General features: G+C 39.9%; 3 protein-coding genes across 4 annotated transcripts; 2 read left to right on the top strand and 1 right to left on the bottom strand.

Annotated features, from left to right (window-relative positions):
• Positions 1 to 341: 341 nt before the first annotated feature.
• Positions 342 to 15,651, bottom strand: RB195_016469 (uncharacterized protein; the record flags this gene model as incomplete). The annotated part of the gene is made up of 6 exons (XM_064183018.1): positions 342 to 422; positions 483 to 550; positions 624 to 626; positions 700 to 773; positions 14,573 to 14,658; positions 15,577 to 15,651. 6 exons carry the CDS (start codon positions 15,649 to 15,651, stop codon positions 342 to 344), a joined length of 387 nt encoding a protein of 128 aa, XP_064038899.1.
• On the top strand, positions 14,846 to 22,412 carry RB195_016468 (uncharacterized protein; the record flags this gene model as incomplete). Of its 2 annotated transcripts, XM_064183016.1 has the most annotated exons (7): positions 14,846 to 14,884; positions 18,823 to 18,922; positions 19,040 to 19,123; positions 19,625 to 19,704; positions 21,052 to 21,150; positions 22,075 to 22,230; positions 22,281 to 22,412. In XM_064183016.1, 7 exons carry the CDS (start codon positions 14,846 to 14,848, stop codon positions 22,410 to 22,412), a joined length of 690 nt encoding a protein of 229 aa, XP_064038897.1. The 2 variants fall into 2 exon arrangements, with proteins under 2 accessions (XP_064038897.1, XP_064038898.1); XM_064183017.1 differs by lacking the exons at positions 14,846 to 14,884; positions 18,823 to 18,922; positions 19,040 to 19,123; positions 19,625 to 19,704 and having other exon boundaries at positions 21,064 to 21,150.
• A 1,604-nt stretch (positions 22,413 to 24,016) lies between these two features.
• Positions 24,017 to 27,498, top strand: RB195_016467 (uncharacterized protein; the record flags this gene model as incomplete). Its single annotated transcript, XM_064183015.1, has 5 exons — positions 24,017 to 24,088; positions 24,149 to 24,247; positions 24,689 to 24,785; positions 27,218 to 27,295; positions 27,413 to 27,498. The coding sequence occupies 5 exons, from the start codon at positions 24,017 to 24,019 to the stop codon at positions 27,496 to 27,498; spliced, it is 432 nt and encodes a 143-aa protein (XP_064038896.1).
• Positions 27,499 to 27,734: the final 236 nt, after the last annotated feature.

The following is a 27,734-nucleotide window of genomic DNA, read 5'->3' as shown; positions in this document are numbered from 1 at the left end:
GAGATCACCAAAGGAATTACTTGAAGAATCTACCTGTATAACCTTCAAGTAATTCCTTTGAACCCGAAATGTTTCATCACTTACGATCTTTATAAAAGATAATAGAAATTTGGCACATTTTCACCATAAAGACTAAGATTTCTCACATCCCGATAGCCACATATCTAAGGATTTCTCACAGAAATATTTTGGTAGCAAACCACTTTCAAACAGTGTTAACACGAACCAAAACAATTTTAGCACAAAACAAAACCTTTCAGCTTTGTCGGCTGCAGGTTCCTCTTCAACTTACCTTCAGTTAACTCGATAATTCCTGGATGGTCAGCTGAACATTCCATTTTCTAGCGTGGAAAACATACATTAGCTCTCGAAGCAAATTCCTTGATGAAGTTGGCGTTATCCCAATCAATAGGGGACGTTATCTACAATTATCCCAGATCTAAAAACCAGGATAGCATCTTGAACACCGAAATGGTCACCACCTGCAGCCAAATCCGTCCGAAGCCGTTATACAATCCAACGAACTGTTCCGCGTCGCTTCCCATGGAATCTTAAGTCATGAAAATCTGCCTCCATGTACAAAAAGAATGCTTACAATTCTTCTAAATTAAAATAAAATTCACCTACTAAATTTTTACATTAAATGCAAAACATTAGATGAGCTTCAGTTCGCTCGTCGTACGTTGCGAAGTTTCTCACTTTTTTTGCGCTTCGGATAATTCCGCAGTGAGTGGACTGTTTGGAGTGACCCACTAGGATATGGCGAGAACGTTCTGAACATCAAAATAAAACTTAGATAACAAGAAGTGATTTGCTGCGATGCGAACATCAAACAGACACTGCAGAACGATTCCTATTTTGGTTCCTATGGATATAACATCGCCGGTAAAAAGCCAATTCTATGATCGGCACCAGGTTATGTTGTAAAAAAAGAATGCCAAAATGATTCTTGAATAGTAACAAAGAAATACCTTCTATAAGAAAAATATAAGAAATACTGAACAGTGGTTGGATCTGAAAGATTGAGCTGGATCAGGTGGATCTAGAAGAATAAGATCATCAATGAAAAAAAAAATGAAAGTCACCCTACAGTGATTATTAAACATCTGAGAGTGTTGCTGATTCAATTACAGTTGCTGTCAAGAAATGAATAATTTCTCTATGTTGATGTACAAAAAACTACAAACTAAATTCAGCCAGAACTTCTCAATTTGAGAAAAAAAAATCGTCATTGCTAAGGAGAGAGTGTTTCAATCAGTCATTTCAGCGCAAATGATGATCCAGACGTTATCAATTTGTTTCGTTCGAAATGCATTTCTCAGATTCTGGTAAAAAAAATTATGCAAAACACTTTTGATATGTGTAGAGAGAACATCAGCATAATTACAGAAATATTTCCTCCTATTAAGCATTCCGAACTTTTGATATATATTCAGCACAACGCCTTGGATGTCGTGATAAATGGTGGAATTATTATCCTACTGATATTTTTTCACTGTATGAAAGCAATCATCATCTAACAAATAACTATTTCGTATATTTCGAGATAGAATTACGGAAACGGCACCACATTCACTTGTTTCTTGGTGGCCACCGTGCAAAATTATAAGGATAAGAAGATGGAACGGCTCATAAGATTTCGCTGGCGCTAAAAGAAAAAAAGCAACATCTGATCGTGACTTCATCTTATAAAAAAATGAAAAAATGAAAAAATGAGTAAAACAAAGCATCAGAGAACAGAAGCTTCGGTGCCAATAATTTAGGAGCACTAGATTTGAGGCGCAGAGACTAAAGGGTGTGCCATTTTACCTGATCGATATAGGGGAGAAAAACTCCCGTATATCGATCAAGATACAGATCACACCTTGCAAAGTACAAGAAGGGGACACCTGAAGCTGAATTCCTACTCAGCACTAAAATCAGAATGTGGTCATATATCAGAGTTAATAAGGCTAGATATCAACGATTTATCGAGGCCCGCACGCGTCCTCTTTTTAGCTCGTATTGATTATCGATTTGGAGTTGATCTGTACATATGGGTTTGCACTACAAAATCACTGTGTGCACATGATCATATTATTACTAATTCGCTTATATCATTGTTAATTTCGTTTATGTGTAACAAATGACACACAAGTGAGTTAGTGTTAACAGTTCTCCTTAAAAGCCCCACTCTAAGTACATCGCAAATTTCCCATTGGTCATACTGATATAGATCCCGTCAATTCCAACTGTGGTACGACCCTCCACCTTCCTTCGGTTTTCTCTTCATGATTCGCCTTCACTTTAGTTTTTTTTTTAGTTTTACAATTTTTTTTTGTTGTTTTTCCGTATTTTCTCACAACTTGTCATTCAGTGAACCACAACTGACTCGGCGTTTGTCTGCGCAAGTGCTTAAATTTTCTCCTTTTGTTATAAACGATGCGACCCACATGTACATGGCTTTTAGCACTCTAAAAATGAAACTGTCATAAAATAAAATAATATAGTATGATGTGCCACTGGTTTGATTGTTCAGCGTTGATTCTCAATTTTTTCTTCTATTTAATCTCAAGCCGTTGTGAAGATCCTCTCACTTACTTATAACATTTGTAAGTAAGTGAGAGGATCTTCACAACGGCTTGAGATTAAATAACGATAACGGGGGAACTCGCGCCATATCTCGAATGGTTCTTCCGATCCGAATGTGACATTCGAACCATTCGCCCTCGTGATCGACCAGTCAGCGGTCCATGCTGGACGTCTCCGATCTAAGGTGAGCATTCAGTGTAGTCCCAAAATTTGTGATTGAAAGTAGGCGTGGAGTTTATCAGTTTAGTTGTGGAGAGGTTGATCGTTTGAATCGAATTGTAGATTGAATATCGCCCTTTTCAGGCTCTGAAGAAGGCGATATAGCCGAAACGTTAGCCAATAAATTTATTTAACAACCTCGTGTACAGCTTATCAAACTCGATAATATAAATTCAACAATGCCGAGGTTCATTGAAAGTCGAACTTTTCAACTGCTTTATAAATGTTAGTTTTCACTTCAATTTTATTGAAATATGTAATGTCCGCCACTGAGTGGTAGATGAAGCTATCAGTTGCGTGATACTCAGAAAAAAGGGTACAGGAAAATAGAGCAGCCAAGTCACACTAGCTCTTACGCAGCAACAAGTAGGTTTTCGTATGACTCAGTAATAATAACCTTAACAGTGCTGATCAATACCTGAAGGAATTTAGCTTCCTTACGCAACATAAACGTTTAAACCTAACAAAGATGCCCGAGGAAATGTCCCACTTCATAGCCCACATTAATGGTGTGCGACGATAACTTCTGTGAATGCAATTGAGCTAAAGCGAACTGTGCAAGTAACAACAGTTCATTCATTTAGTTTTTCTGCAATTTCAAACGCAAAAAGTTCAATACAAGCAGAAATTGGATTAAAAACAAGGCCGGCGTTGCGAACAAGAAATGTTCCGACAATGTATGAAGTTTGCAACCGTATTTACTGCAGAACAGAGTTTACTTATAACGGAAATTTACCAGATTCTCAACTGATGGGGAAGAAACCCTTTTGGACCATTTGCGAACACTTGTGTTCCATATCAGTCGCAACATCGCGGAAATCCACGCTTATAGTGGGTAGCCGACGTATGAGTCCTTCAGACTTTTAATGTCAGGAAGAAAATATGTTTCAAGTCTTGTCCATGTGGGTCCATAACGCCTTAATATTCCTAAAATACTCAGACTCATGCGCATCTCCGAAAGAAGCAATCCTGACGTCGGTCATAGGTTTTTCCTGCTTTATAACTCTACCATAAATTTATATTGAGAAGATTTCAAAACGTCATGGAAAAATAAATACCTGTTGTCATAACGTCGTAAATTGAAAGTACATAATCTTTGGATGAGTCTACACCGAAAAGTGGCATCAACTACGTTACATACACGCAATGAAGTAAATAGGAGTTTTAAGGGCTCTAAGCTTTAAATACTTCACTGCTGCTGACAAAGGAGACGGCACAGTGTCGGATCATGTATGAAAGTTTCCCAAACTTGGGAAGATATGACTTTCGTCGATTGCAACATAGGACTTGTCACTTTTCAATAACAAAAGATTGTTTTTCATTATTCTAAGTTAAAATAATGAAAAATCTACGCAAATCGCCACTTTGTCACGGTCAAAAAAATCACTGAAAGAGAAAATAAGTTTTTTTTTTCGCTTTCAGTGTCATATCTCAACGCACTCCTTTTCTGTAACTATGCTCATTACACATGGCCTAGCTTGTATCGTCCGGACCTGCTCCTAACACCGTACTAAATGATGTAGTTCTTTCTAAGATTTCCTATTGTTGTTACTTCTTCACTAAAATAAAAATTTTGATCTAATTTAAATTTTAATAAATTTTTGAATAAATAAAAATAAAATTCACTAAAATAGTCGATGAGTTGTCTAACTCGAGTAGTCGCAGTTGAAGCTGTCAAATAATTGCGTTTATGGAGTATATTCAAAATGAAGTGAGAAGAATCGGTCGCATCCAAAACCTTACATCTTTGGAGACAGCAAATGAAATCTAAATCTTCCGGCTATCGAGATTTCAGCGTAACACGAGCCTCAAGAATGCGACAAAGAAGTTATGGGCGAGCCCCTGTATTTCAACTGAGAAAACGGGACCGCTCTTCGACATACACCTTTCAAAGTTCCGAGAAGCTGCAATTCCGGAATTGTTGAGCATCTGCCGTAAAAGGCGTGCGTGACACCATCTATCATTGAAGAATGCTATTGATCATGGAATTACCGGAAAAAGAATTAGCTAAGATTATTTTATGATCTTCCTTTCCCACATTTAGAGATACTCCATGTTATTGCTTTATATTCCAACTTTACTTCTGTAAAACACTTTTCCCTCTTAAGGAAGAGGATGGTTTGAAAAATATTTTTTAATCCTACCTGGGAAGAAACAAATCAAATTGTCACTCATTCCCTTGGCTGCTGTTCGTTTCAACTTTTATTTCAGTCAACTTCCGCAATATAAATTTTGCAGCAGGTGTTTCTCATACATTTCTACACCAGTGTTTAGTAAAAGCTGAAAGTCAATGTTAGCAAACGGCGAGGCTCCCATGGTAACAGATAATGTAATGAAATGGTACGCACGTTGGAATGGGGCACATGTTCTGCGGGGATGAAATTCAATACTTACACATACGTATCAGTTCTTGTTGTTGTGCTCAGAAGAGCCACGTATTTCCCAGCCATGAGGCCCCGTAACTGTGTGCAACACTCAGATTTGTGCGTATTCTCTTTCTTTTTTCAAATCTCTAATTCGCCAATTCGTTTTCTCTTCTTCTTCAGTATTCGCCTCCCTCCCCTTTAGTCCTTAGTCACCGGAAATATAAAGTTATCGTTGACAGCAATTAATCTGTTCAACATTGCATTATATTTACAGCAGCCAACAGCTGCATTTAGGCTCATTACACCACAGATTTCTTCTTCAATATGAGATATGCTGCACGCGAAGTTTACAAAATACTTCTCTGAAACGTTACTGCTAGTTTACTCATTCTGAACCAAATATCTCTTTTATTAAAAGAGCAATAGCAGACCAAAACAGAACCAGAAGAGAAAGAGGATGCTGTCATGGTTTGCCTATCTATCAGAAACAATAACCGTAACCTCAAGAAGTTGTTATGGAAAAACCCATAAAGTAAGAATTTGTTCAAAGATTATATTTGATCAATTACATTCTACGTCCTATGATGTTTTACTACCATTCAGAATATATTCAAGTTATTCTTTTCAATTTAATTTCAATTTAGGGCGAGTGTAGTGTAGCGGTTAGAGGTTCCGCTACCTGCACGATCGATCGGAGGTTCGAAGCCTTTTATTCCTCCGGAGTCGATAAATTGGTACCAGACTTGTCTGGGAGGATAAAAACACTGACTTGACACATCGGGTAGCCCCCGCAAGTCATTCTATCAGCGAGTTACACATTCATGAACCTCAAACTATTCTGAATTGAAGGGAACGTAGGGGGCGCTTATTTATTCTTTTCAATTTAATTATTAGTAATCAGAACAATTTTACCAAGCAGCTATAACCGTTACCTATTCTTTAATTTTTCTTATGGGAAAAGTGTGAAGTAGTTGTCACGTAGTTCAGCCAATACAGATGAATGTAGGAGAAATTTGGAGAGAAAAAATAGCTGTGGTGAAAAATGTGATGATGAGAATCTCGTTGATATGTCCATACAATAAAGCCTTCGGTCTTCTGTTGCCTCGTGGAAGCGGTTTTAAACTGAAAGGTGCTATATTTTCTACTTCCTCTCCTGTGTACTAAATATGTCTTTCTTTTTCTCGCTTGATGTTTGAGCACTCCTCCTAAGGGTTTTCACACACGATAATTAGAGCGCACTTCCTGTGCCTAATGCATTTGTCACAAGCGTGTTGATTTTTGGCTTTAAAATTTTTGAAAAGGAGTAAAAACTCTACAAAGCCACTATTCTACGTTTCCACCAAGGGATAACTGAAGATTTGGAGTTGAGGGTTACGAATTCCTTTCATACAACATAAAATATGATATTAAAGAGAAAGAAAATACTGCAATTGAGTCACTTGCCACACTAAAAGCACAATAATTAACTATAAACGCGCTGTAAAGGTTGGTGATGAACAGGGATAGTGAAGGTTCCCGACTGTACTCCTTTTCCTTTTTTCATACCGTTTTCAATTCCATTATCATAAATCCCAACCGATTTTCCAAGCACAGAAACCTAGGTTGCGTTAACAAAAAGATGGCTCGATCAGCAGTCTGAATGAGAACTTCATCGAATGTCGTGTGTTCTGGAAATATGGAATCCGCTACGAAGACCACTGGAAGAGACTCTCGATAAACGTGATGGAGAAATGAAGAGAGCTTATGAAGGCTATCTCATTTGGCGTTCGGTTTCTTTGCTGACAAGAGCCCTTGATCTTAATGCTGACTGTGCTTATTTACTAGATGATAGCACATTAAGAGGCGAGATTGGTTAGTACAGAGCTAAATATGTCCGCTCCAAAGAAATTATACATAATTTACTGTCAGTGCTAATCGATCAAGTGCGGAGTGCGTAGCCGGCATCGGTTGCCGATGGAGTCGCTATTTCTGCTGTAAGCTATAGATTAACTTAACGATGAAGTAGCCCAATTAATTCTTCTCAAACTTTTAGCAGATTGCAGAAGTACACAACTAATAAATAAGCTTACGAGCAACGCTTTTTTTCAGACTGCTCATCTTGCTCGTCCCTAGTACATACATGCTCGCTATTTCGAGCAACCCATTTAGATCCTGAAGGCTGCGTATCACGAAGCTAATGCAGATTGGAAATCTGTGAGACAATATAGAGTTCGGTGTGTAGATTACCAGTATTAGCGTGGCCCTGGTCAAATCCCTCTAATCGTCCTAAAAAGAACGATGCGAGAAGAGAAGAGAGAACGAAGCGGCGTTTGTACTCAAGAGATACGTCAAATGCTCTTACTTTGTGCCGACGAGTGAGCTGTCGAAAACATAGGTGCGATGGGGAGAAGCCGGACCCTCCTCAGGTGAAGGGGGTTTAGCTCATGGAGTGCAACTCAGGTGAAGGGGGTCCTTTCGCCAACCGTCCAAAAGTGAAGGGGGTAATTTTGCCAACCGTTTGAAAGTGAAGGGGGTCAGAGCACTGGCTCCGACTACGGCATCTACGATCGAAAATCGCTGAGGTCTCCTTACCAGCTTATTCAAGTGAAACCAATGAATAGGCTGCTGAGAGAACCGGAAGGAATACACGAATGGCGCGTTCCAACGTACATATCTCGTAGAAACTGAAGCGGTTACCATGCCATTTTTCACGAGGATCAGGGGGAGTTGAGCGGTGGTACGTTTATACTCGTAATCTACAGTACAAACTATACTTTCCCACAGGGTCCCAACTACATGATTCATGGTACGCTGCCTTTAAATACATGTGATGCCTGATAAGCGTGAAATGCAAATTTAAATAATCTACCGAAGTTCCATTTGAAAACATTGAAGCTGAATCACAAATATGGAACAGCAATGATAGTTGTATAAAATTTATGATTGCATACAGATGCTATAGCTGACGCTTTCTTATCCGAGCATCGCTCCTTAAATGCCCCAATGATTTATTGCATAGAATGTTTAGTTTTTCCTGTATAGACCAACCTTTTAATGGATAAATTTCCAGAAATAAAAATAATGTCAGATACAAAGATAAATGTTTGAATAAACATTAATTTATTTCCTTGCGCTTCAGGAAGAGGCACGCGCATAAGTGCTATGCATTGAAGCGTAACTTATAATCAGTCTTATAAAAAAAACATAAAGGATAAAGCATCTGACGTTAATCAATGCGCCTCAGGTGCGCCGAAGAGCTCACTTTAATTCAGGATCGTTTGGGATTTGCAGACGCGCGTTTAGCCTAAACAAAGACTCGCGGGGACTTGTACCAAGTGAGTTTTGTATCCTCCGAAAATAGCCAATTAATAAACCCCCGAAGGGAAAAAGGGCTGGTTGGCTCTAGGGCAGTTACGGGACACTGACCAGTGAATCTTACAATAAAAATATCCTTAACTTCTCAGACCTTTATCTCTTCTATCGAAAAAAAAAATCAATTCCCTACACTCCCTGTTCCTAGGACCCAAAGCTATAAATTATTGCTGATTGATAACTAGGAGGTGTTTCGGTGTTTTCTATGAGTGAAACACCCCTCTCCTCCTTGTGGTCCGCTAACTCTAGGTTGGCCAGGGAATGGCGTGGTCACTTGTATTTAAAGTCGGTTTTTTATTTCAAGTAGTTGTTAAATAGCTTGTCTTATTAAGCAACACTATGCAAACCAATCTGTTTTTCCCATTTAGTTTCGAGTTTTCCCAGTAAATAGCGCTATTATTGAATTTTGAATGTGCTTTTACCGTATAATTGACAATCATTGCACCTAATTGTTGAGTAATAGGAATTCGCGCGCAAAGACGAATAGAGAACCAAGTGGCTATCACGCGACTTAGTTCCTCATGTGACATATGACCGTATAAAAGAAACGGTGCTGCAGAAATTCCGCACGACGACTACAATGCCGTTCAGAGAGATACCGTTCCAATTCACTCATTCCAACCCTAAAGAATTACCGATATTTCCGAAACAGCGAAAGCGCAAATAGTCAACCAATATTCCACAAACACTTCCCAAATGCATTTACTTTCGATTTTAATCAAGGAGTCTCTTTGCGACATCTTACCACAAATATTGATATTTACTACGTGCTGTCGAACTGCGCAAATGCGATGACACATATCAACGCTTAAATGTTGATGTATATGTGATAACCTCTAATTATGAGATAACATGAGCGACTCTACGTAATTTTTCTGGAAAAAAAATCACTATTTTTCAAAGTACTACCTCGTCGCTTCTAAGCTGGATTTTATAGTATACGCAAGGTGCAAGATAGCAAAAATTTGACGCTTCTTTTAGAATACTCGCCTTTTGCGACCGTTGTATTCCCACGAATTATTTTCATATCTAGTTGGATCCGTAAAGTTGTTAAATGCCAAGCCTGTGATCGGCGTTTGCTTCAAGGCATCACCGCACGAATCTGAGGTGCCACGGATTTCAGGTGGAGTATTCGTATACGGGATCGTAGATTATGGATAGAATGATGATTCCGTCCATTTCTTCCTAACTGCCGTGAAAAAAAAAACGGTTCGTACAAGACGGCTTCGAGCGATCTGGCGCACTATTTTCTACAACAAGTTCGATTGGAGCACGCCAGCCTTGTGCATGCGCCACGTCTTCCGGACCGTTTTTACGGCAATTAGGAAGAAATGGACCGAATCACCCGTCTCTTCGTATTCTACTATCAAGTATAAGAACATTCCACCTGAAATCCATATCACATCTCAGATTCGTGCGGTGATGCCTTTCAGGCAACGAAAACTAAATAAATAGGAACTGAGCAATGCCAAGAATCTGTTTATTATGACCGAAAGCAACTCTAGGGCTAGAAATTGAGCGAATATAACCACCACATGAATAGTTAGTTTTTCTTTCGCTCGACCGCTCGTTGCGGTTGAACAGGTACGTAGAAATCTGTGGCAGCACCTATACCTACGCGACGTAGTACACAGCACAAGGCAAATGTCAACCAAGGTCGTATTTTGAGTAAGGATAGACCATTAGATTGGACTTGATCAGACATCAGACCCATCAAATCTTTACTTTCTCAAGTTTTTTCTTCGCCTTTTTTTCCGTGAAGTATTGCGTATAACGTCATTTATTTCCTATTTCCTGAGTCACAAGAACATTCCCTGTTTTTAACACACAGGTGTATTTGTGTTTTTGTTTGTTGTTTCGGTCCGTAACAATATGAATTACATAGTAGTTGAAGGAATACGGTAGTGTCATGCGAATTATATGTACCATACTGAATTTATGGCTAGCAAGACATAAAATCACGGATAATTACCTTTTGTAACTTATTGCCTTATGTGACCACGTGTTCGAAAAAGCTGTTTAGTTTTATCGAGGCAGGTAGTCAAAGCGTATACAGACAAACAAAACATGTGACATACACGAGCTTCTGAATTTGAACGCAACTTCATTCTCAGATGAAAGATCCTTGACGATTACCTTTAGTGTGTAATGATATGTCATTTTTGTAATTCGAATTTTTGCACATTTGGGACTAGCAAAAGGTAGGGGCTGCAAAAATAATCTGGACGAAACATTTCAGAAATTTCAGCAAGCTGATTTTTATTTTTTTCAAAAAAACTAAAGGATTTTTTGTGGCAAGATTAACGTGACCATCTATTACGGATACAATTCCATACATTAGAAAAAAAAATGGACCGAGCAGGAAGTACCGATTTTGGGCTTCTGGTGAAAGTTTCCTACAGTAAAACTAAAAAAGAATGGAAAGCTGATTCAATAATATTTTATCATTCACGCCTAACCAATACCTTTGTTAATACTTTATTACATTTACACAAAAATCCAAGGAGCCATTTTCAAAACGGATTGAAGATATGTTGTTGGCTAGCTGAGATCGCATAAAAGTGAATTTGTAAATCAAAGATGAAGGGCATGCCGTCATCCGAAACACTACAAACTTGAGATTTTTCCGGATTTCCCTACACTTTTCGAAAGTTTACGTTTAATGCTATGTTACCAGTTTAAGTGCCTGCCTCGTGTTTGAATTCCGTTGTTTCATCCCGGTAATCAGATTATTCTACACCACTTTTGACCACACTTTGTACTCGTTTGTGGACAAATCACGCCACCTTACGTCAGCCAAGGGGGCGTGGAGGGTTGTGATTGTGGCTGACGTCAGTGTTGTTGGATTCGCGTACAACTCTTTGCTGATCCTGACTAATCCCTAATAATTGCGCTCACTAAGGAGGTTTCCCGATCGAAGTTATGTGAACTGTTAAAATGTGCCAGTCGCCTAGATAATCAATCTATCAATCACTTATCAATATGCTTTTCAAAAAGTATTTGAATCTTCAGAAACTCTTCCACTAATTTAGCAAGAAATATGTTCCTACGTTGCTTATCTATATTCTGCTGCAAGATTCTTTCATCACATAAGCAATTTTTAAAATTTCTTTCTGTGAACACTCTTCACGACTACTCATATGTGGGAATACTGTGTGTCTTGGAACAAGAACCGTACTATTTCTAATCGACTTCATTTAATTGCTGTCCGGAAACTGAGAACGAAAAGAAAGCGAGTTACTTAGACAGTAGCAAATTATTAGTGGATAAAGTTTACTGCAAAAACGTTTCTAATGTTTATAATTTTCAGTGGTTACGGTAGTAAGAGCAGCAGCTTCTGCTTCACTACAGGTACTACAACCAAAATAAAGCAGTAAATTGAGGTCATGAACCGGTTGATCAAAAACTAACGCTTTCTCTGGGGATTTTTCTTTATCAGAAAAGTAGACCAGGGCCACGTTCATCACTTTTCACCTAACCCAGCGATTCTTCTAAATGACGCATTTGCAAGCCATAACTACTTCTCTCTTCCAAGCTTATCCTGAAGCTTAAAAGCTTTTTCACGTCATCGTGGTAATTTACAGAAAAGCCGCAGAAATCCCGTAGAGTTTGTTTGATGTTTCCTTGACGACAGAAGACAGCGTCAACTTTTGCTTCCCGACGTTTTGACAGATTTGTAAATCATGTGGCGTGGGACAAATATATAAGATGACGAGCGTTTAGAAGGCTATTTGACAAAATCCGAACCAGCGGCTTCAGCTCGATTGCCAAACTGAACGTGCGAGAACTGATCTCCATTTGCATACAATCCCTTTACGTGCAGATCTTGTGCAATCCTTGGCATCCTTTCTCCGTTCGTTAGCGTTTCAACTTTCACTGGCATGATAAATCGGATGGCGCCCCAAGTTATTGTCTAGGCATTCATTTTTAAGCCTCAACGATTCTGAATCGAACGCTCTGAAACATTTTAAAGTGATTGATCAATGTTAAGAATATTAATCGCTATCCTTAGCTGTTCCGAGTTCAAGCCGTTTTCTCTTACAATCGAGCCAAAGATTCCTTTACCTGGATACAAGTGGAACTTGCTCCCTAGATAAGACGGATCAGCAGCTTTGACTGCAGGCGAATGGAATTCAGTTGCTTGGTCCTTTCTTGCAAGCGGTCTAGTCGCTTCACAACCGCTTTTGGATGATCGAGATCAAAAACCCCATTAAGTTGGTTTGGTGTCAGAATGTCAGAACATAATCCCCTTTTCGTTGTTCGGCTTCCCTTGTTGCAAGTTTTGCATTGTATTTTTCGCACCTTTGAAGAGTTCTTTGGGTTGATCTTCCTGCACACTCTTCGTATTCTCATTTCCCCGCTAATTTTCTATGAATTTGCACGCGAAATGTTATTCTATGTAATTTATCATTATTGGGGCGACATTACATCATCCATTCATTTTCACAAGTAAATAAAGCGGGCAATGCTCTGCAACTGCCTCCTTGACGACGCAGGTGTTAACATCTTGCTGGTTTTTAATTCTTCGAAGTTTGATGAAGTCCAGGTGGAATATTCCCACGAAACATTCTCTTCCTAGTAAGGATTCTGCTAGGAAAGCCGCAGCTACAGAGGGGGAAGTACACTTCTTAGAGACAGTCCCTTGATTGGAACTAAGTCGGAATGGAAATAATCCCATGTATTTGGCATTGTACACAACCAGGCAGACCAGATGAGACAGATTTTCGGTGTGGGCGAATGTTTGCAAATGCAGAAACGGCTATCATCAATTCTCAATGACTGTAATTGCAGACTTTACCCTTTACCTAACACCCGACAATTTGTATTGCAGTAACAAGCCAGAGATTTCCGCTGAGGTGAATTTGACATCAAAACTCGGCGCAACATTGCTATCCACATGATAAACCACCTACATTTCGAAAATTATTTCCTGGTTGCATTTGTCTCCTCGGATTTTCTGGGGAGAAGAAAAAGTTGCGTAGGTCCCACGTATAAAAGGGCAGTTATTTTGTCACTGTTCTATAGGTTTCTTGCACAACCAATTTGTTACAAATTTTTGTGAACAATACTCGTGCTCGACTACAACATTTTATGGCGTTACGTCAATGACACAACTTAAAACACCTTTTTGCTCTAAGTTATAAACATGTTGAGCAGTTGAGGCTCATTCAGCCGTTTCTTATGATAAAAGCGGTGCGATTTTAAAATAATAAAAATAAAATAGTAGAAAATAGTGGAGCAGTAAAATAGAAAGTAATAAAATTGCAAAATAGTGAATTAGTAGCAATATGGTTTCGCTATTAACGATATGTTGCCAATATAAACGCGTGCTCAGATGCATTCTATGATTGCCACGATTCTTACTGCGCTAATCTGCCCCTACATATTTGCGAACTGCACTCCTTGTGCATTTTGATCTGATCGTATCGATCAGGACAACGCAGTAGTATTATAGTAATATGGTGCTCTAGGAAGCAACAAATGCTTTAAAGACTCAGGATCTGGTAGCGGATTCTTATAAATTTTAGCATAAATAAAAGATAAATTATCTGTCGTTAATCAATCCGCTTCTGGATGCGCCGCTACGTTCACTTCACTTCAGAATCGTTTGAGGTTTACGAACGCGTAACTGGCCTACACAATGACTTGCGGTGGCTAGCCGATGTGTCAGGTCAGTGTGTTTATCCTCCCAGACAAGTCTGGTGCCAATTCATCGACCCCGGAGGGATGAAAAGCTTGGTGAGCACTAGGGCGGATTCGAACCTCCGATCGATCGTGCAGGAAGCGGGACCTTTAACCGATACACTACACCCATCACAATTTTAGCATAGTAAATTAATTTTTCAGGTTTTTCTGAAGACGACTCACTTGTTTCCATCTTAACCCCGCCTTGCTTGGTGTGGGAGTGAGGTTCGCTACGTAAGGCAGTTTAAAACATTCAACCTAGGATGCGCGCTAAGATGCTACTTAGAAATGGTAAAAATCAGTAGTTGAGTGCTAATTTCTATCTGCATTCGAATACTCACACAAACAAACTGATTACTTCCACAAAAAGTACTAGTCACCTCAAGCTTGCGACAATGTCGTGAACGAACAGGTGAGTGAATTCAAGTGGACGGGCTGCTGCTTCTTTCACGCATAGATACTTTCGCTAACCACCACAGCACCTCAGTAGTGACGACCTAAAACATATCAACTATGTCCAAATAGCTAATGATTACCTCCAAATAGACCTGCTTCATTCAATAGAGCTTATTTGCTTGTTTGTTTAGTTTGTAATACTTTCATGAATGCTCCAAAAAAGGCAAAACACAGATTTACACTCATCTTCAGAGTACATGTTATCGTTACAGACAGCATACCACAAACCCGATGTGGTGAGTGAACCTGAGTCGACTGCGTGGAAAACGCCTTTTTTGGCGATTTCAGTTATAACGCGCCATTTTTGTGCACGCGCCGCATCCATATGCGAGCGGTCAAAGATCAGTGATATCTCCTCAACAGCCTATTCATAGTGAAAACCAACGAATATGGAGCTGAGAGAACTGGCACGTGAAGTGAGAGGCGCGTTCTAACGCATCTCGTAGGAACTAAAGCGGTTCCCACGACGGTTTTTTTTTACGACGATTAGGAAGAGATGAGCAGAACCGGATCCCGCAATCTAAGACCCCATCTCTAGCTTTTCCCATGGATTCCCTCACCACACCCATGCCAGGATCCATGGCATGGCCTTAAATGTCTCTTCATTAGAGACATACTACCAGCGCTTGAAAGTTTTTCATTCAACGAACCATTTTTAATTATGATGCACTGAGCAACATTAATGCCGCACTCTAACCAAGTGGAATCTAAATTCACAGAGAATTGCACTCTTGTTATTTGAAGAACGTGATCGCATAGATGTATTCACATTTGTAAAAATAGCAAGATTCCGAGCAGACTGCAAATTCAACTCAATGTAACTACGATACTCACGCGTAAGCGCGAGCCACACCAATTCCTCATATCTGTCAACACAGTCTTAGAATCTTGTACTAAGGTCAGACTTAAAAATTGGATTTCTACTAACCTGAAGCAGCCCAGACGAAAACATGTAAACCATCTGTTCCCAATCGAATCCACCAAAATGGTTCACACCAAGCATTTCAAGTCTGATTCACTTGTCAGAATTGTTATCTGACATTTAGTACCAGCGGTATGACTACGCGTTATTGCAATGTTTTCAGGCGAGCAGGCTACGATAGAACAAGACTTCTCAAAAGAGCATAAATTTTCACGATCAAGTCCACGTTGCTCCCACTTTTTGCGATTCGAATATGCCTACTTGTTGTAGACATATCCGGATCGCCTACTTCCTATGCAGCAAACGGTGCACTTTATACAACTTAGATTTGTAATAGGATATTCTGGATATCTCAACTTTAGGACACTGTAGAGTACATAGTTCAGAAACAACTAGAAATCACTGTTTTCATTTTCCAAAGGCAGCATTTTCCAGAGAGTTTCTAATGATTTATAATAGCCATGCGAGTTCTTTTTATCGAAACAACCCACCGCGACTGCACCACAGCAAGACCTCGATTGCGGTCGCTACCTGCAGTTGGTGTTGTTTTAGATATTTCCAAAGAGAAATTCTTTTTATGAATACAAAGCCTGTGAAATAGTGAAAACTGAAATCACTTAGGTCCTTTTCTTTGAAATTCCACCTTCGTAGTATACACGCAGAACTTACACATGTGTGAAAATTGTAATTGATTTTGTAAATGTGAATGTGTTCTTCAACAGATAAACATAGTCAGAAAGGCTTTGACAAAATCGCAGAGGCTGTCTATGCTTTAAGGAATCCCTTGTGACTAAGACAACTAACGACACTTGTCCAGAATTAGTAGTTGCGAATTTGTGCTGTACAATACTTTAGCTGGTCCAGTACTTGCAACTAACTATGGCAGCGCAATGCAGCAGTCATCGCAAATCCTCGACTCGGCTGCAGCCGGCACCTTTCTTTATGGGATCACCAATATTTTACTTCGCTGAAGCGTAAAGAGTACACACTTTCGTGGAATTTTGACATTTTTTCACTTCTATTGCAATTCCGAAAAGAAATGAGAGATGGAATCTCATCTATCCAAGTCTAGATCTAACCACTTCCTCACAAGGCCGTCGTACTCTCTCAAGGCGCGGTGTGTAAGAAAAATTGTTCTTATACATTGCTTTTTTTTGTTGTCAAACGCTAAAGGGAATATTCGAAGACTTCACATTATGAGTTGATATTATATCCGTTTTTTCTTCCTACATTTTCAGTCTCACTTTCTCACCATTCCCATCAAAATCCTAGGTACATACGTTTCCGAAACATGTGAAGTCAGACGCACTATATTACTGTTAGGTTGAGTCATACATAACTTTCATCCAGGTACATGGTAGCTATTGTTATTCTTTCACGCATACAAAGCGTTATTCAAACAAGGGAATTTTGTTGCGGAGGCTGAACTTCGTTTAGTAGACAGCACTACAGTGTTTGCACTTCACGCTTGATTTTTTCATTATTTTTCACCTGAAAACGGAGAATTGAAAAATGCATGTACCCATGTGATGCTTTAGGAATTCAAAAAAGGTAGTAGCGCTAGAAGTTTGCGATTGAGATTGCGTTCTGGAGAAGTAACCTTAAACTAAACCTTGCTGGACGGACCTGATGACCACACTATTGATTTAATCGCGAATTTATGTCAATATGGGGTTTGTTTGAAGGCATCATACCAGGAAAGTAAGAGTGTTGGAATGTACCGTTAAGTTCTGTAGTTGGCAAGTATGGGAGTGAGCTCAATTACCAGCTTTCAGTCATCCAGAAAACGTAGTGGGAAACAGCCTTATCGCAGTGTAACTCTATAGACGCGCCGCGTCTTTCGGCGATCAGAAACACCAGTCGCTCGTTGATCAGCCGTTCGCTTGCAGACAGCTCATATGCTTCTTCTCACATAGCTGGCACGTTATTAGGTGGCTCGTAGGGGAATCCGGTGCGGCAATGTGGTTTTCCACATCATTTTTTTTGAATAAATAGGGAAGATTAAGCCCGGTTATACTTATAAACTACACCCTAACCGCTTATATTCAGGGAGGGATCCCGAAACTTTCAATCTCGTGGTGTGTAGCTTCTAAAAAGCAATTCAGTCATTCAGTTGGGACAGTTCGGGTCTTTAAATTTTATATGTTATTTAAAGGCTGGAAAATTTGCATATATACCAAGTAAGAACTTAGAACGGAATCTCCGAAACGAACTAATCCTAATCCCTGTTTCGTTCATCATGTGGATGATACGAAAATTTGTTACCTTCAAGAATACAAAAACAGAACTGCTTTAATACTGATTTTGAGTGAACAGAGTTATACAAATTTGAATCACTTCCGTTCTATTAAACCGATGCCGCAAAGTCGCGAGCTGCTTCCAAGAGTTGTTGCTATGCACAGGAATAGACATATCTGAGGTGAATGAATGTGGTTCGTTAGCTGCTCACTACACACCGATGAAGCAGTGATTAGATCTGAACACGTCCGTATCGGCATTTTCGCTGCAAGATTCTGAAAGTGATTCTAACGTGCACAGCTTGATTATCTTCGAAATAGGCTCAAACCACATAGTCTAATTGTAACGTTAGACCCAAGCACAGACCTTTAAAAAAAAACTCGTCTCGAATGGGAAAAAAGATGTCGACGAGTTTAAGCACTGGCTTTACTTTGTTCGCGGTCTCTGTTGATAACGGGGATTCAGCTTTTGACACCCATTGATGGTGGCCGGGTGGATCGCAGCGATCCTCATGATTTCTCATTCAGAGGCAATAGTTATTTAAAATGAAATCACCATAATTAATGTGGGTGGTCATCAACAGCGAAGTCGTATACGAAGGAGAAAAAGTTAAAACATTGATGATAACTGTTTCTCAGCATAAGCATTTTAAAAACCTAGGGGAGAAATTCAAATATCGTTATACAAATTCGTAGGTAGTCTCGGTCTGCTCTACCTGTCGTAGTATTTCAGCGTATAAAAATGCATAGAACCAGGATTTAGCCAGTTACCAACCCAATATTTGAATACAAGAGTTTTATTATCAAACGTATTCACGGTATTTCTAGGCTACTCGTCTTTCATGACAATTTGCCTTTCTTATATATTCTGTATTCATGCCACTATCCTGCTTAAGTTATTAGGCTCCGCCCACGTCGATAATTCATTTTCTCCCGATTCTTTTCTGTGCGCTGTGACTCTTAAATCAACGTAATAACAACTCCTTGTTACCCATTATAACTTTCCGTTTTCCAGTTTCGGTGCCAAAATATGGAATTCAGCGAAAATTCCGATCAGTACAAAATCCTAACTGTTATTCACGTGAAGTATGCTGGTATTATATGTGGCCTTATTGGTGAGTGTTGGACCCATCGCCTCACCGATATTTATCTTCCTTTCACGCATTTTGCTTAAATAAAAATCAAACAGCGATGCCCTTGATTCAAAGTGGCCTCTGAACTCTTTCTTGCAGGTTTGTTAGCTACAATTGCTGGATTTAGCTTCGGAGTGGCATACTTCCCTTGGTCCCTGTACGACACGTCCTTTGACGCCATAGGTTAGCCATTATGGTTTCTTATCGTTTTTTTTTCTTGATTTCTATATGACTGTATTACTTTACTAGAGTAAAAACACTTCTAAAAAAGAATAGAATGTTCTGGCTAGGAACAAGGTATGAACAGCACTTATTTATGATAAATGAACACTTTCTGGTACTTGGTATTATAGAATTTACGACAGTGGTTTCTGTAGCGCATAGATATTTAATGAACACGCAAATTAACAGCTAAGTTCATTTCTTGGCAGATAATGATGTGAAGGATAGCAATGTCATTTCGAGCGTGTATGATGTATACACATAAGATACGGTATTTACAGTACCTGTCAGGGAACTTAATTGTACTTTTTATTAAAGAGAAATGATGAAAGCATCTTTTTTCTTATCGAACCTACTTCCATTATAATTAAATTTGTACTAATAACCATTTCCCATGATACACTACAGCCGATTAGACTTTCGAAAAAGTAAACAAGGTGGAAATTATTGTCTTCTTTTCAGCGCTCATAGGACTTATCATTTTCTTGGTATCTGGAGTGGGTATACACTACATGCTATTACATGCAATTCATTTTACTAAGGTGATTTGTATTTTCACTTCTTTTTCTCTCGTATTTTTTAACCTGTTTCCCACAAATCTCCACACAATTCAATTTCGATGTTTTTATATAGTTATTATAGAAGTTGTAGAAGTGGTCCGTAATTAGGGAACCACAAGTAATTTTTCCGAGTAGCCTCTGTATGTACTTGAACTCCATGAAGATCTTTGAGGTTTGCGATGAATTTCGCGAATTTCGCGAAACGAATTAGAGAAAACCTCTGAGAATCGGTACACGCTAAGTTTCATCTGAACTTTGATAGCGAGCACTTTTTTGCCGATATTCAGTGATACCACGGAAATATTGCTGTATAGATTTAGTCAACCAATGAAACAGCGTTCTTATGCAACCAAAATTTTCGCTGAAGCAAAAAGGAACTTCAGAAATTGTAGTTAATCTGGAAGCGCAAGACCCACTCAACTAACAGCTAACAGCCAATTACTATCTCTATTCCTCTGCCACATAACTATGGTTGTTGCGGTTCTTTTTCATATTCATGAGCCGCTTACTGAAGCTTTGTAGGAAAACTCATGAATCCAAATATCCTAAGCACTCAATAGTTCTTGCGCTTCCATTTCTATAAAGGTACAACACCTTCATATGATTTCGCATGATTAAAGGCATCACCCCACGAATCTGACGTACGACGGTATGGATTTCCGATGGACAAACTCTATACGAGGTCGTAGATTGCAGGATTAAGGACGGTTCCGCTCGTCTTTGCCTAATCGCACTGAAAAAACGGCATGAAAGACTCCGTTTTTCGCGACGATTTCAGTTGCAACGCTCCACACTTGTATACGCGCCGCGTCCAGCTGTCCAGCGGTCGAAAGCCACTGAGTTCTCCTTGCCTATTCAAGGGAATTCCATGAATATGTTGCTGAAGGGACCAGATCGTATACATAAAGAAGCGTTCTAACGTCCCTCGTAGGAACTAACTAACTAAACTTCCTAGGCCGTTTTTTAGGACGATTAGGCAGAGATGAGCGGAACCAGCCCTGATCCCACAATCTACAACTCCATCTCTAGTTTTTGCCGTGGAATTCCCCACCACGTCAGATTTGTACTATGGTGCCTTCGAGTACTGGACGAATAATGAAGACTTCTCAAATACATTAATCATTTATTCTCTCAAATACGGTTTCTCACTCATTTCTATAAATCACATATGACAGTACGATCTAAATTACGCACTACAGACATTTCGTACGCTCATTTCATACTCATTAATTTCCAGTACTGATGCAATTTCTCCCTTCTCTCCATAATTTGCATACTTTTTTGAAATATATCACAAGGATACTTCCAAAAGCCTACTGAGTATTTCAGTTCCGATTAGTCATGCCGTTCCTTATCTACCATGCGTTTCTCATCTCTCTGAATGCCATCACTGCTTTGATAGCTATCGGCGAACTTGTTGCTGACCAGGTGAGCTTATTTGCAGCTATAAAATGGGATTTCGTCGTAGATTTCGTCCAGGTCAATGATGAGCGCATTCGTTAGTGAAATATTATGTTGCTTTTTTTTTGTCTAGCGTAAAAGATGTGCGTAATATGTGGAGTCATAGCACGTTTCGTGGAAGTTATAGCAACAAGAAATACCCGTTGTAAACCACGGTACGACTGTAGCAGCTGTCTAATTATGCTCAAAATTATGAATCTATAAACAAAAACAAAAAACGGATTGGCGTGACAATGAAAATCACAACACCTTTAAACATGAACGGCAAGAAAGTCGTCCTTACAAGACCAGAATAGAAAAACGGCTGAATATCACTGAGAAATGGGGACATTCTCCTAAAATATTTGCTGGAGCTTTCTAATAACTGATTTCTTATGCAAATTTGTTAATGGTTGACACAACTAACAGCGAATATGATGAGGACACCAAAAATCTAAGCTCGGGCTCCAAAAGGATAAAAGGATAAAGTGTCTGGCGTTAACAAGTCTTTGTTTTGTCTTTTTTCGGAGCATTTATGGAAGTGTTAGCAAATAAATAAAGATAAAGTGTCTGACGTTAATCAATCCGCTTGGGATGCGCCACCACGTGCACTTCAATTCAGAATCGTTTGAAGTTTACGAACGTGTGACTGTCCTATACAATAACTTGCGGTGGTTAGCCGATGTGTCAAGTCAGTGTTTTTATCCTCCCAGACAAATCTGATGCCAATTTATCGACACCAGAAGGATTAAAGACTTGGTGAGCCCTAGGGCGGATTTGAACCTCCGATCGATCGTGCAGATAACGGATCCTCTTACGAACCGCGCTACACTTGTTCGCACTTTACTCCGTCACAAAAGTTTTTGTCTACTTTGTTGTTCATATTCAGTTCATTTAAAACACAGTTTATAGAACCCACAAATGGACGTTAGCGACATCACCGCCAGAGGTGTATTGTTGATTGTACCGATCGTTAGCTGCATTCAAGCACTTATGCTCATCATAATGACAAAAGTACGAGTTTATCTGAGAGATAAACGGCGCTATATACGGAATGGACTACCACCGGTAAGTGCTAGTGGAGCGAGAATTAGCGGATGTTTAATATTTGTTTTTAGCCGATACGTGAAGTGATACAACCTGGTACTGAACACTTTGCACATATTCATAATAAGATTTACGCGGAATCTTCCTCACCAAATGTGCAACGCTCATGTTCAGCACAAGACCTACGTAATGGCAAGGATTAAATGATATATTGAGTTTGTCGAGTTTACCAACCGTGCTACGGGTGTATTCAGTCGATTTTTTTCACTTCAATTTGAAGAATTTGTGAACAGTATTCGTCCCTCAGCTCATACTTCTATCCCATCTAAATGATGCTCACAATATGTTAAATAAAGATTATAATTATTCTTCAATATTCTTTTCTTCTCTCTTTTTGTAGTTCCATCCATGGTCATGAGCAGGAAGAGCGAGCAAATTGCGAAGTGCAGGGCTGCCGCCACCACTACAACGATAGCTAAGTACTCTTCAATTCTGTCTCTTCCGTGTCATACCCTGCAGCGTCGTGACTTGATTCACTACGATGTAATAAGAATCGTAGCAAAGCAAGAAAAGAGAAACATGAGAGGCTTGAAAGTGCAAGAGTTGAGGGGTTCAAATTGAAAATCTAGGCATCCAGAGTTCCCAAATAAGTTTCAAAGTACTACAAATGTTATAATAAGACGAAGGATAAAGCACCGCGTTGATCGGTATTAATTCAAACATTCACGGATGTCTCTTAAAGGCATCATCCCACGAATCTGATGTGGTATGGATTTCAGGTGGAGTATTCGTAAACGGGATAGTAGATTATGGGGAGGGGGGTGATTCCATCCATTTCTTCCTAATTGCCGTAAAAAACGGCCCGGAAGATGCGGCGCGTGCAAAAGGCTAGCGCGCCCCAATCGAACACCTTGTAGAAAATAGTGCGTCGGAACGCCCGAAGCCGTATCTTCCGGGCCGTTTTTCACGGCAATTAGAAAGAAATGGACGAGATCACCCTTCTCTCCATAATCTACGATCCTGTATACGAATACTCCACCTTTACCACCTCAGATTCGTGGGGTGATGCCTTTAAATTCGCCTCAACAAAAACCATACTTGACACCTTGACACCTGTTTCTAGTCGGCGATTCAGCCCAATTTCGATCTGTTGAAGGCTGCTCCTAGAAGCCACAAAAAAGAAAGTGAGGACACCAGTGCGTCGATAGCAACGATTTCACGAAACGACAGAGGGATTGTGCTCACGCCAAAATTGACCGGTTTCGATGTCGGTACGTATATGACATAACTCGAAATATTATTCTCCAAAAATCGCTTATTCTTGAACTTGTTGTGCATGAGCGAACACAACAACTGCAATAGTTCCAATTCACCTAGTTTAGGGGGTTCTCTCCAAATCGAAGCAAACTACATTTTCGCCCCGGTATCAACTTTTCTACGAATTTCGAGACTCAGGAAAAGTTCTCTTCAAACCATTCCATTGAAACTTGAGTTTCTTTCACCTATATATTCGAAGGACAGTGAAGAAATTTAATCTTTCACTGTCCTTCAGTCGGATCAGAGCAACCACGCATTACACGGATCGAAAGAGGTTTCATTTGGCAATAAAACTGCTGAACTAAAAAATGCAAATTCTCCAATTGAAGCAAAAGAACGCAAAGTACGATATTTCAAGACTTCGGATCCTTCAAATAGTGTTTTCTGTTGTGTTTCAATATCAACTATCGGCTATCCTCCAACCACAGTATTTTCGAGCAGAGAATAGACCTTAACAATCTTGTCGACAATATAAATAGGAAAAACGGGTATGGTTGACTCATTCTTGTTATTCAGGTACGCAGTGAATGGTCGAGCGATGGATTACATAGCTCAACTACGCGTCGGTCATTATGGCATCCCTCACTGCAAGTTGTCGAAAGCACAAATCACAAACTTACAGGATTTACTATTTTATATATACTCGCTTATAATGTTCTTACCAATACTGATAGTATGCAGGAGGAGGCTTCCTGCAGCAGGGATCAGCAGTTCACAAACGGTACGTTACGGAACATATGTGCTACAAAAGTGTAAGGATAAAAATCCATACAAAAATCAAATCAGAAACGCACTGATTAATATAGCTATTATGAGAATACTGGTGACCAACCTTTTTTCAACGATAGGTCACCTTCAGTTTGAGTAAATGATATGCCTCTTAACGAGATTCCGTTTCATGCTTTGTATCTGTTTCTGTTGCTTCTGTTCGTTGTAATCCCCACAAGTGGAAAAAAATCTCGTAAAAATGGGTATACTATATTTTAAAAATTCTCATTATGTCAGCAATACTTTGTTCTTCAGTATCACCTTGCACAGTCAGACAAGAGACTTTATATCTAGATCCTTAGAGGTTCAGTTTCACTTTACGCGCGCGAAGATGAATAAGAAAAGCACTACATTTTCGCCTTTTATCGCATGATTTGAAATGTCGAACTTTCAGTCAGTTTCGCAATCATCACATCTTGAACCTTGTGTACCATCGCATTATAGAACAGAACAATCAACGCATATGCACCGTATCTCTGAAAAACTAGAAGGTGAAATTTCCTTTAATGTTCGACGCAATTCGTTTTAAGCAGAATTCGTTGGCGTGTGTTCGAAACAAATGGAAACCCCATATTTGGAAAATTCCTTGGGAAGGCAGTGTCCTTACTTCAATGATACAAGAGGAAACTATCATAAGTCATTACTGGGAGAGATTGCTTTTTATGGTTCTGAAATTGGAAGGGACAAGCAGTAACATTGTGCTCATATAAGCTGAAAACCCCTGACACACTAGGTTTAAACGACGGGGAGCATGACGTGGCATTCGGTATTTCAGCGTGGTGTATGGTCCTCAAACAGATCCGAACTTAGCCAAATCTTCACCTAAAGGTCGGATAGAATTTATCCATCCATCACTATTCCATAAGCGGCGGAACTTCACATCTCGACTGCCTGTCAACGTCAAATGTCCTTTGATCTCCTTAACCATTTCCGCCCAGAACTTTCTTTTACGACCAAGGGGCTTTTTCCAGTTTAAATCTGAGAGCATCCACAAAACAACCAAGACAAGATGACCTCCCTACAACGTGATCAAAAAACTGAAGACCGTTTTCTGTGACTACTTTAGAGTGTCGGGGAAGCTATTGATGCTTTCAACGTTCACATCATTTACACACATGCCGGTATACCTTTCTGCGCAAAATTCTTTGCTACCATTGGCCAAAGGTAGCCTAACAGTAACTGCTCTATCACCGCTTACGGTGCTGCCTAAGTCACTAATCCGTTCGTCATAATAGGCAAAGTTGAGGATGGCTAGATTCGTAGTTTGGCTTCATTGGTGGCGGAATCCGACTGCAGGCAATTAGACACGGAGCTGAATGCAGAGTTGGTTTTAGAGCATCTTTGCTGAAGTTCTCTCTCGTAGATGCCATACTTTTCCTGCATACAACCCAAATAAGAGAACTCATCCACGAGTCCAATCCAAATCTGCTTCCTCCTTCAGGGCGGATTTACAGTCCGTAAGCCTGATTTCGACACAAGGTTCACAACGTGTTGCAACATCGCGCTGCTTGAATGAAAAGTGATAACATTCGACTCGACACCACCTTAATCATCTTTACTCCCGGTGATCTTCAAATTGATAGAACGGGCGCCAGTACTGTGTCGCCCAGTAGTTGTGCCTCCAGCGAGGTATCGTCGAAGACGGCGATAAGATCAGCATGGAAGACGCCGTTTTTCAGGACGATTTCAGTCGCAACGCGCCAATCTTTGCACACCTCACTCCCTCAAGTGCGGTGAAAGATCCATGATCTCTTCCCAACAGCCTATTCAAGTGAAACCAGTAAATAGGCTGTCAAAGAGATCGGAAGGTGTACATAGAACAGCGTTCTAACGTTCATCGTAGGAGTTAAGGCGGTTCCCACGCCGTTTTCTCACGACGACGTTTCTCATCTCACGCGAAGTGAACAGGTTTCTGAAGCACCAGTCAAAAGACGAAGTATGCTGATGCTGAGTGGTGAATACGGAGCCGGAGAAATTCAGCTCTCCTCGCGAAGTCGTGGTGTTCAACGAACCGATCGCAATCCTCATCGATGCTCTCCTTTGGTATATTTTCAAAAACGAGCTAGCCTAGCGGAGAAATCTGTCATAATGATAGTTCTACAACTTCGCTCTCAGACTTTGTAGCCTTCTCTCCTTCCCGTATATGGATAAATCTTCACCTAAATAGATGGTGATCCGATTTCGTGTGGAAGTTGAGTACAACAGCGACATGCGCGAGGTAAAATCTTTTACTGACGATCATGTGGTCAATTTCGTTACGGTGCCCTCCAGCCAACTCTTATGTCCAGCCCAGAAAGGACTTTTGAAATTGGGAGTTTCCATGGGTGGTTTCGCCACCATGATAAGCTCGGAAACCATTTTCCTCCTAAAAAAATCCTTTTCTTCCTTTTCATTTTCCTTCAAAGCTGCAGTTGAACCGCTACTCCTCACCCGCACAGTTCGATTCCAGTCGCAAGTTGTTCCACCGCACTCGAGAATAGCCAAGAAACGTACCAATGTATCAAAGCCTCATCAGTTTATAGCAGTTGACCTTCTATTCATGTCGTTAATTAAGCGTACAAACATTCCTGGAATTCCATGGACACCAAGCGCGTTGGGAGCACCGAAGCCGGCTGGTTAATCGTGCTGTTACTTAGCGAAGTTTGACGAGCCGATTCAGGATGACCCTCTCCAAAACCTTGTAGTTACACGCAACAGTGATATTAAGTGATTCCTGGACTCTGCAACGGTTAACTTCTTCTGGAAAAGAATTATGATAACGCGAGTTGAGTATCTTTTCGTCGATCCATATTAAACAAATGAACTTCGCCATTTCATGAATCCCAGAGGAAAGATTTTTTCTAAAGATCCAGTATCTTTTCTTTTTGAGAGACACGAATTTGGCTACTTGCCTAAGAAGATTCACTTTTGCTCTAATTTTCAGCAAAATCTCAGAGTCCTGGAGAAGATGTACCTATAAACATGGAAAATCTGGCCTTGTTGAAACAGGCTGAGATATTGAGTGAGTGGATTTTGTAAGTACAGATGTACAACTGTGCCAATTGCACGAACTCTTAAAATATAAAATCTCTTAAACATCTGGTTTATGTTTTCTTTGTAAATACCGCTCCTTCTCTAGTTCCCCTTCATTGGCTTCACGTGTCCTTGAAGAGAGCACGTCTTGAAACTGACGTAGATGGGAAACCGGTAGGAACAATTGCATGAGAAATTTGAGGTGTAGATTACGGGTATGACTGTGCCTCAACTCCTACTAATCGTCCAAAAAAAAGGCGAAGAATTCGCTTTAGGTCCTACGAGGTACCTTGGGAGATCAGAATGATTAGGATAATTGAGTGCGGTTGTGTATTAAATTGCCTTGTGAAGAGAACATCTCATTGTCCTCGACCGCTTTCTCGTGGGTACAAAGGTGGAGCACTTCACGTACCTCGTAGAAACAAACA

The sequence above is a fragment of the Necator americanus genome, chromosome II (genome assembly GCF_031761385.1).
Source record: "Necator americanus strain Aroian chromosome II, whole genome shotgun sequence".
NCBI classification, from domain to species: domain Eukaryota; kingdom Metazoa; phylum Nematoda; class Chromadorea; order Rhabditida; family Ancylostomatidae; genus Necator; species Necator americanus.
This window is presented reverse-complemented; position numbering and strand designations above follow the sequence as displayed.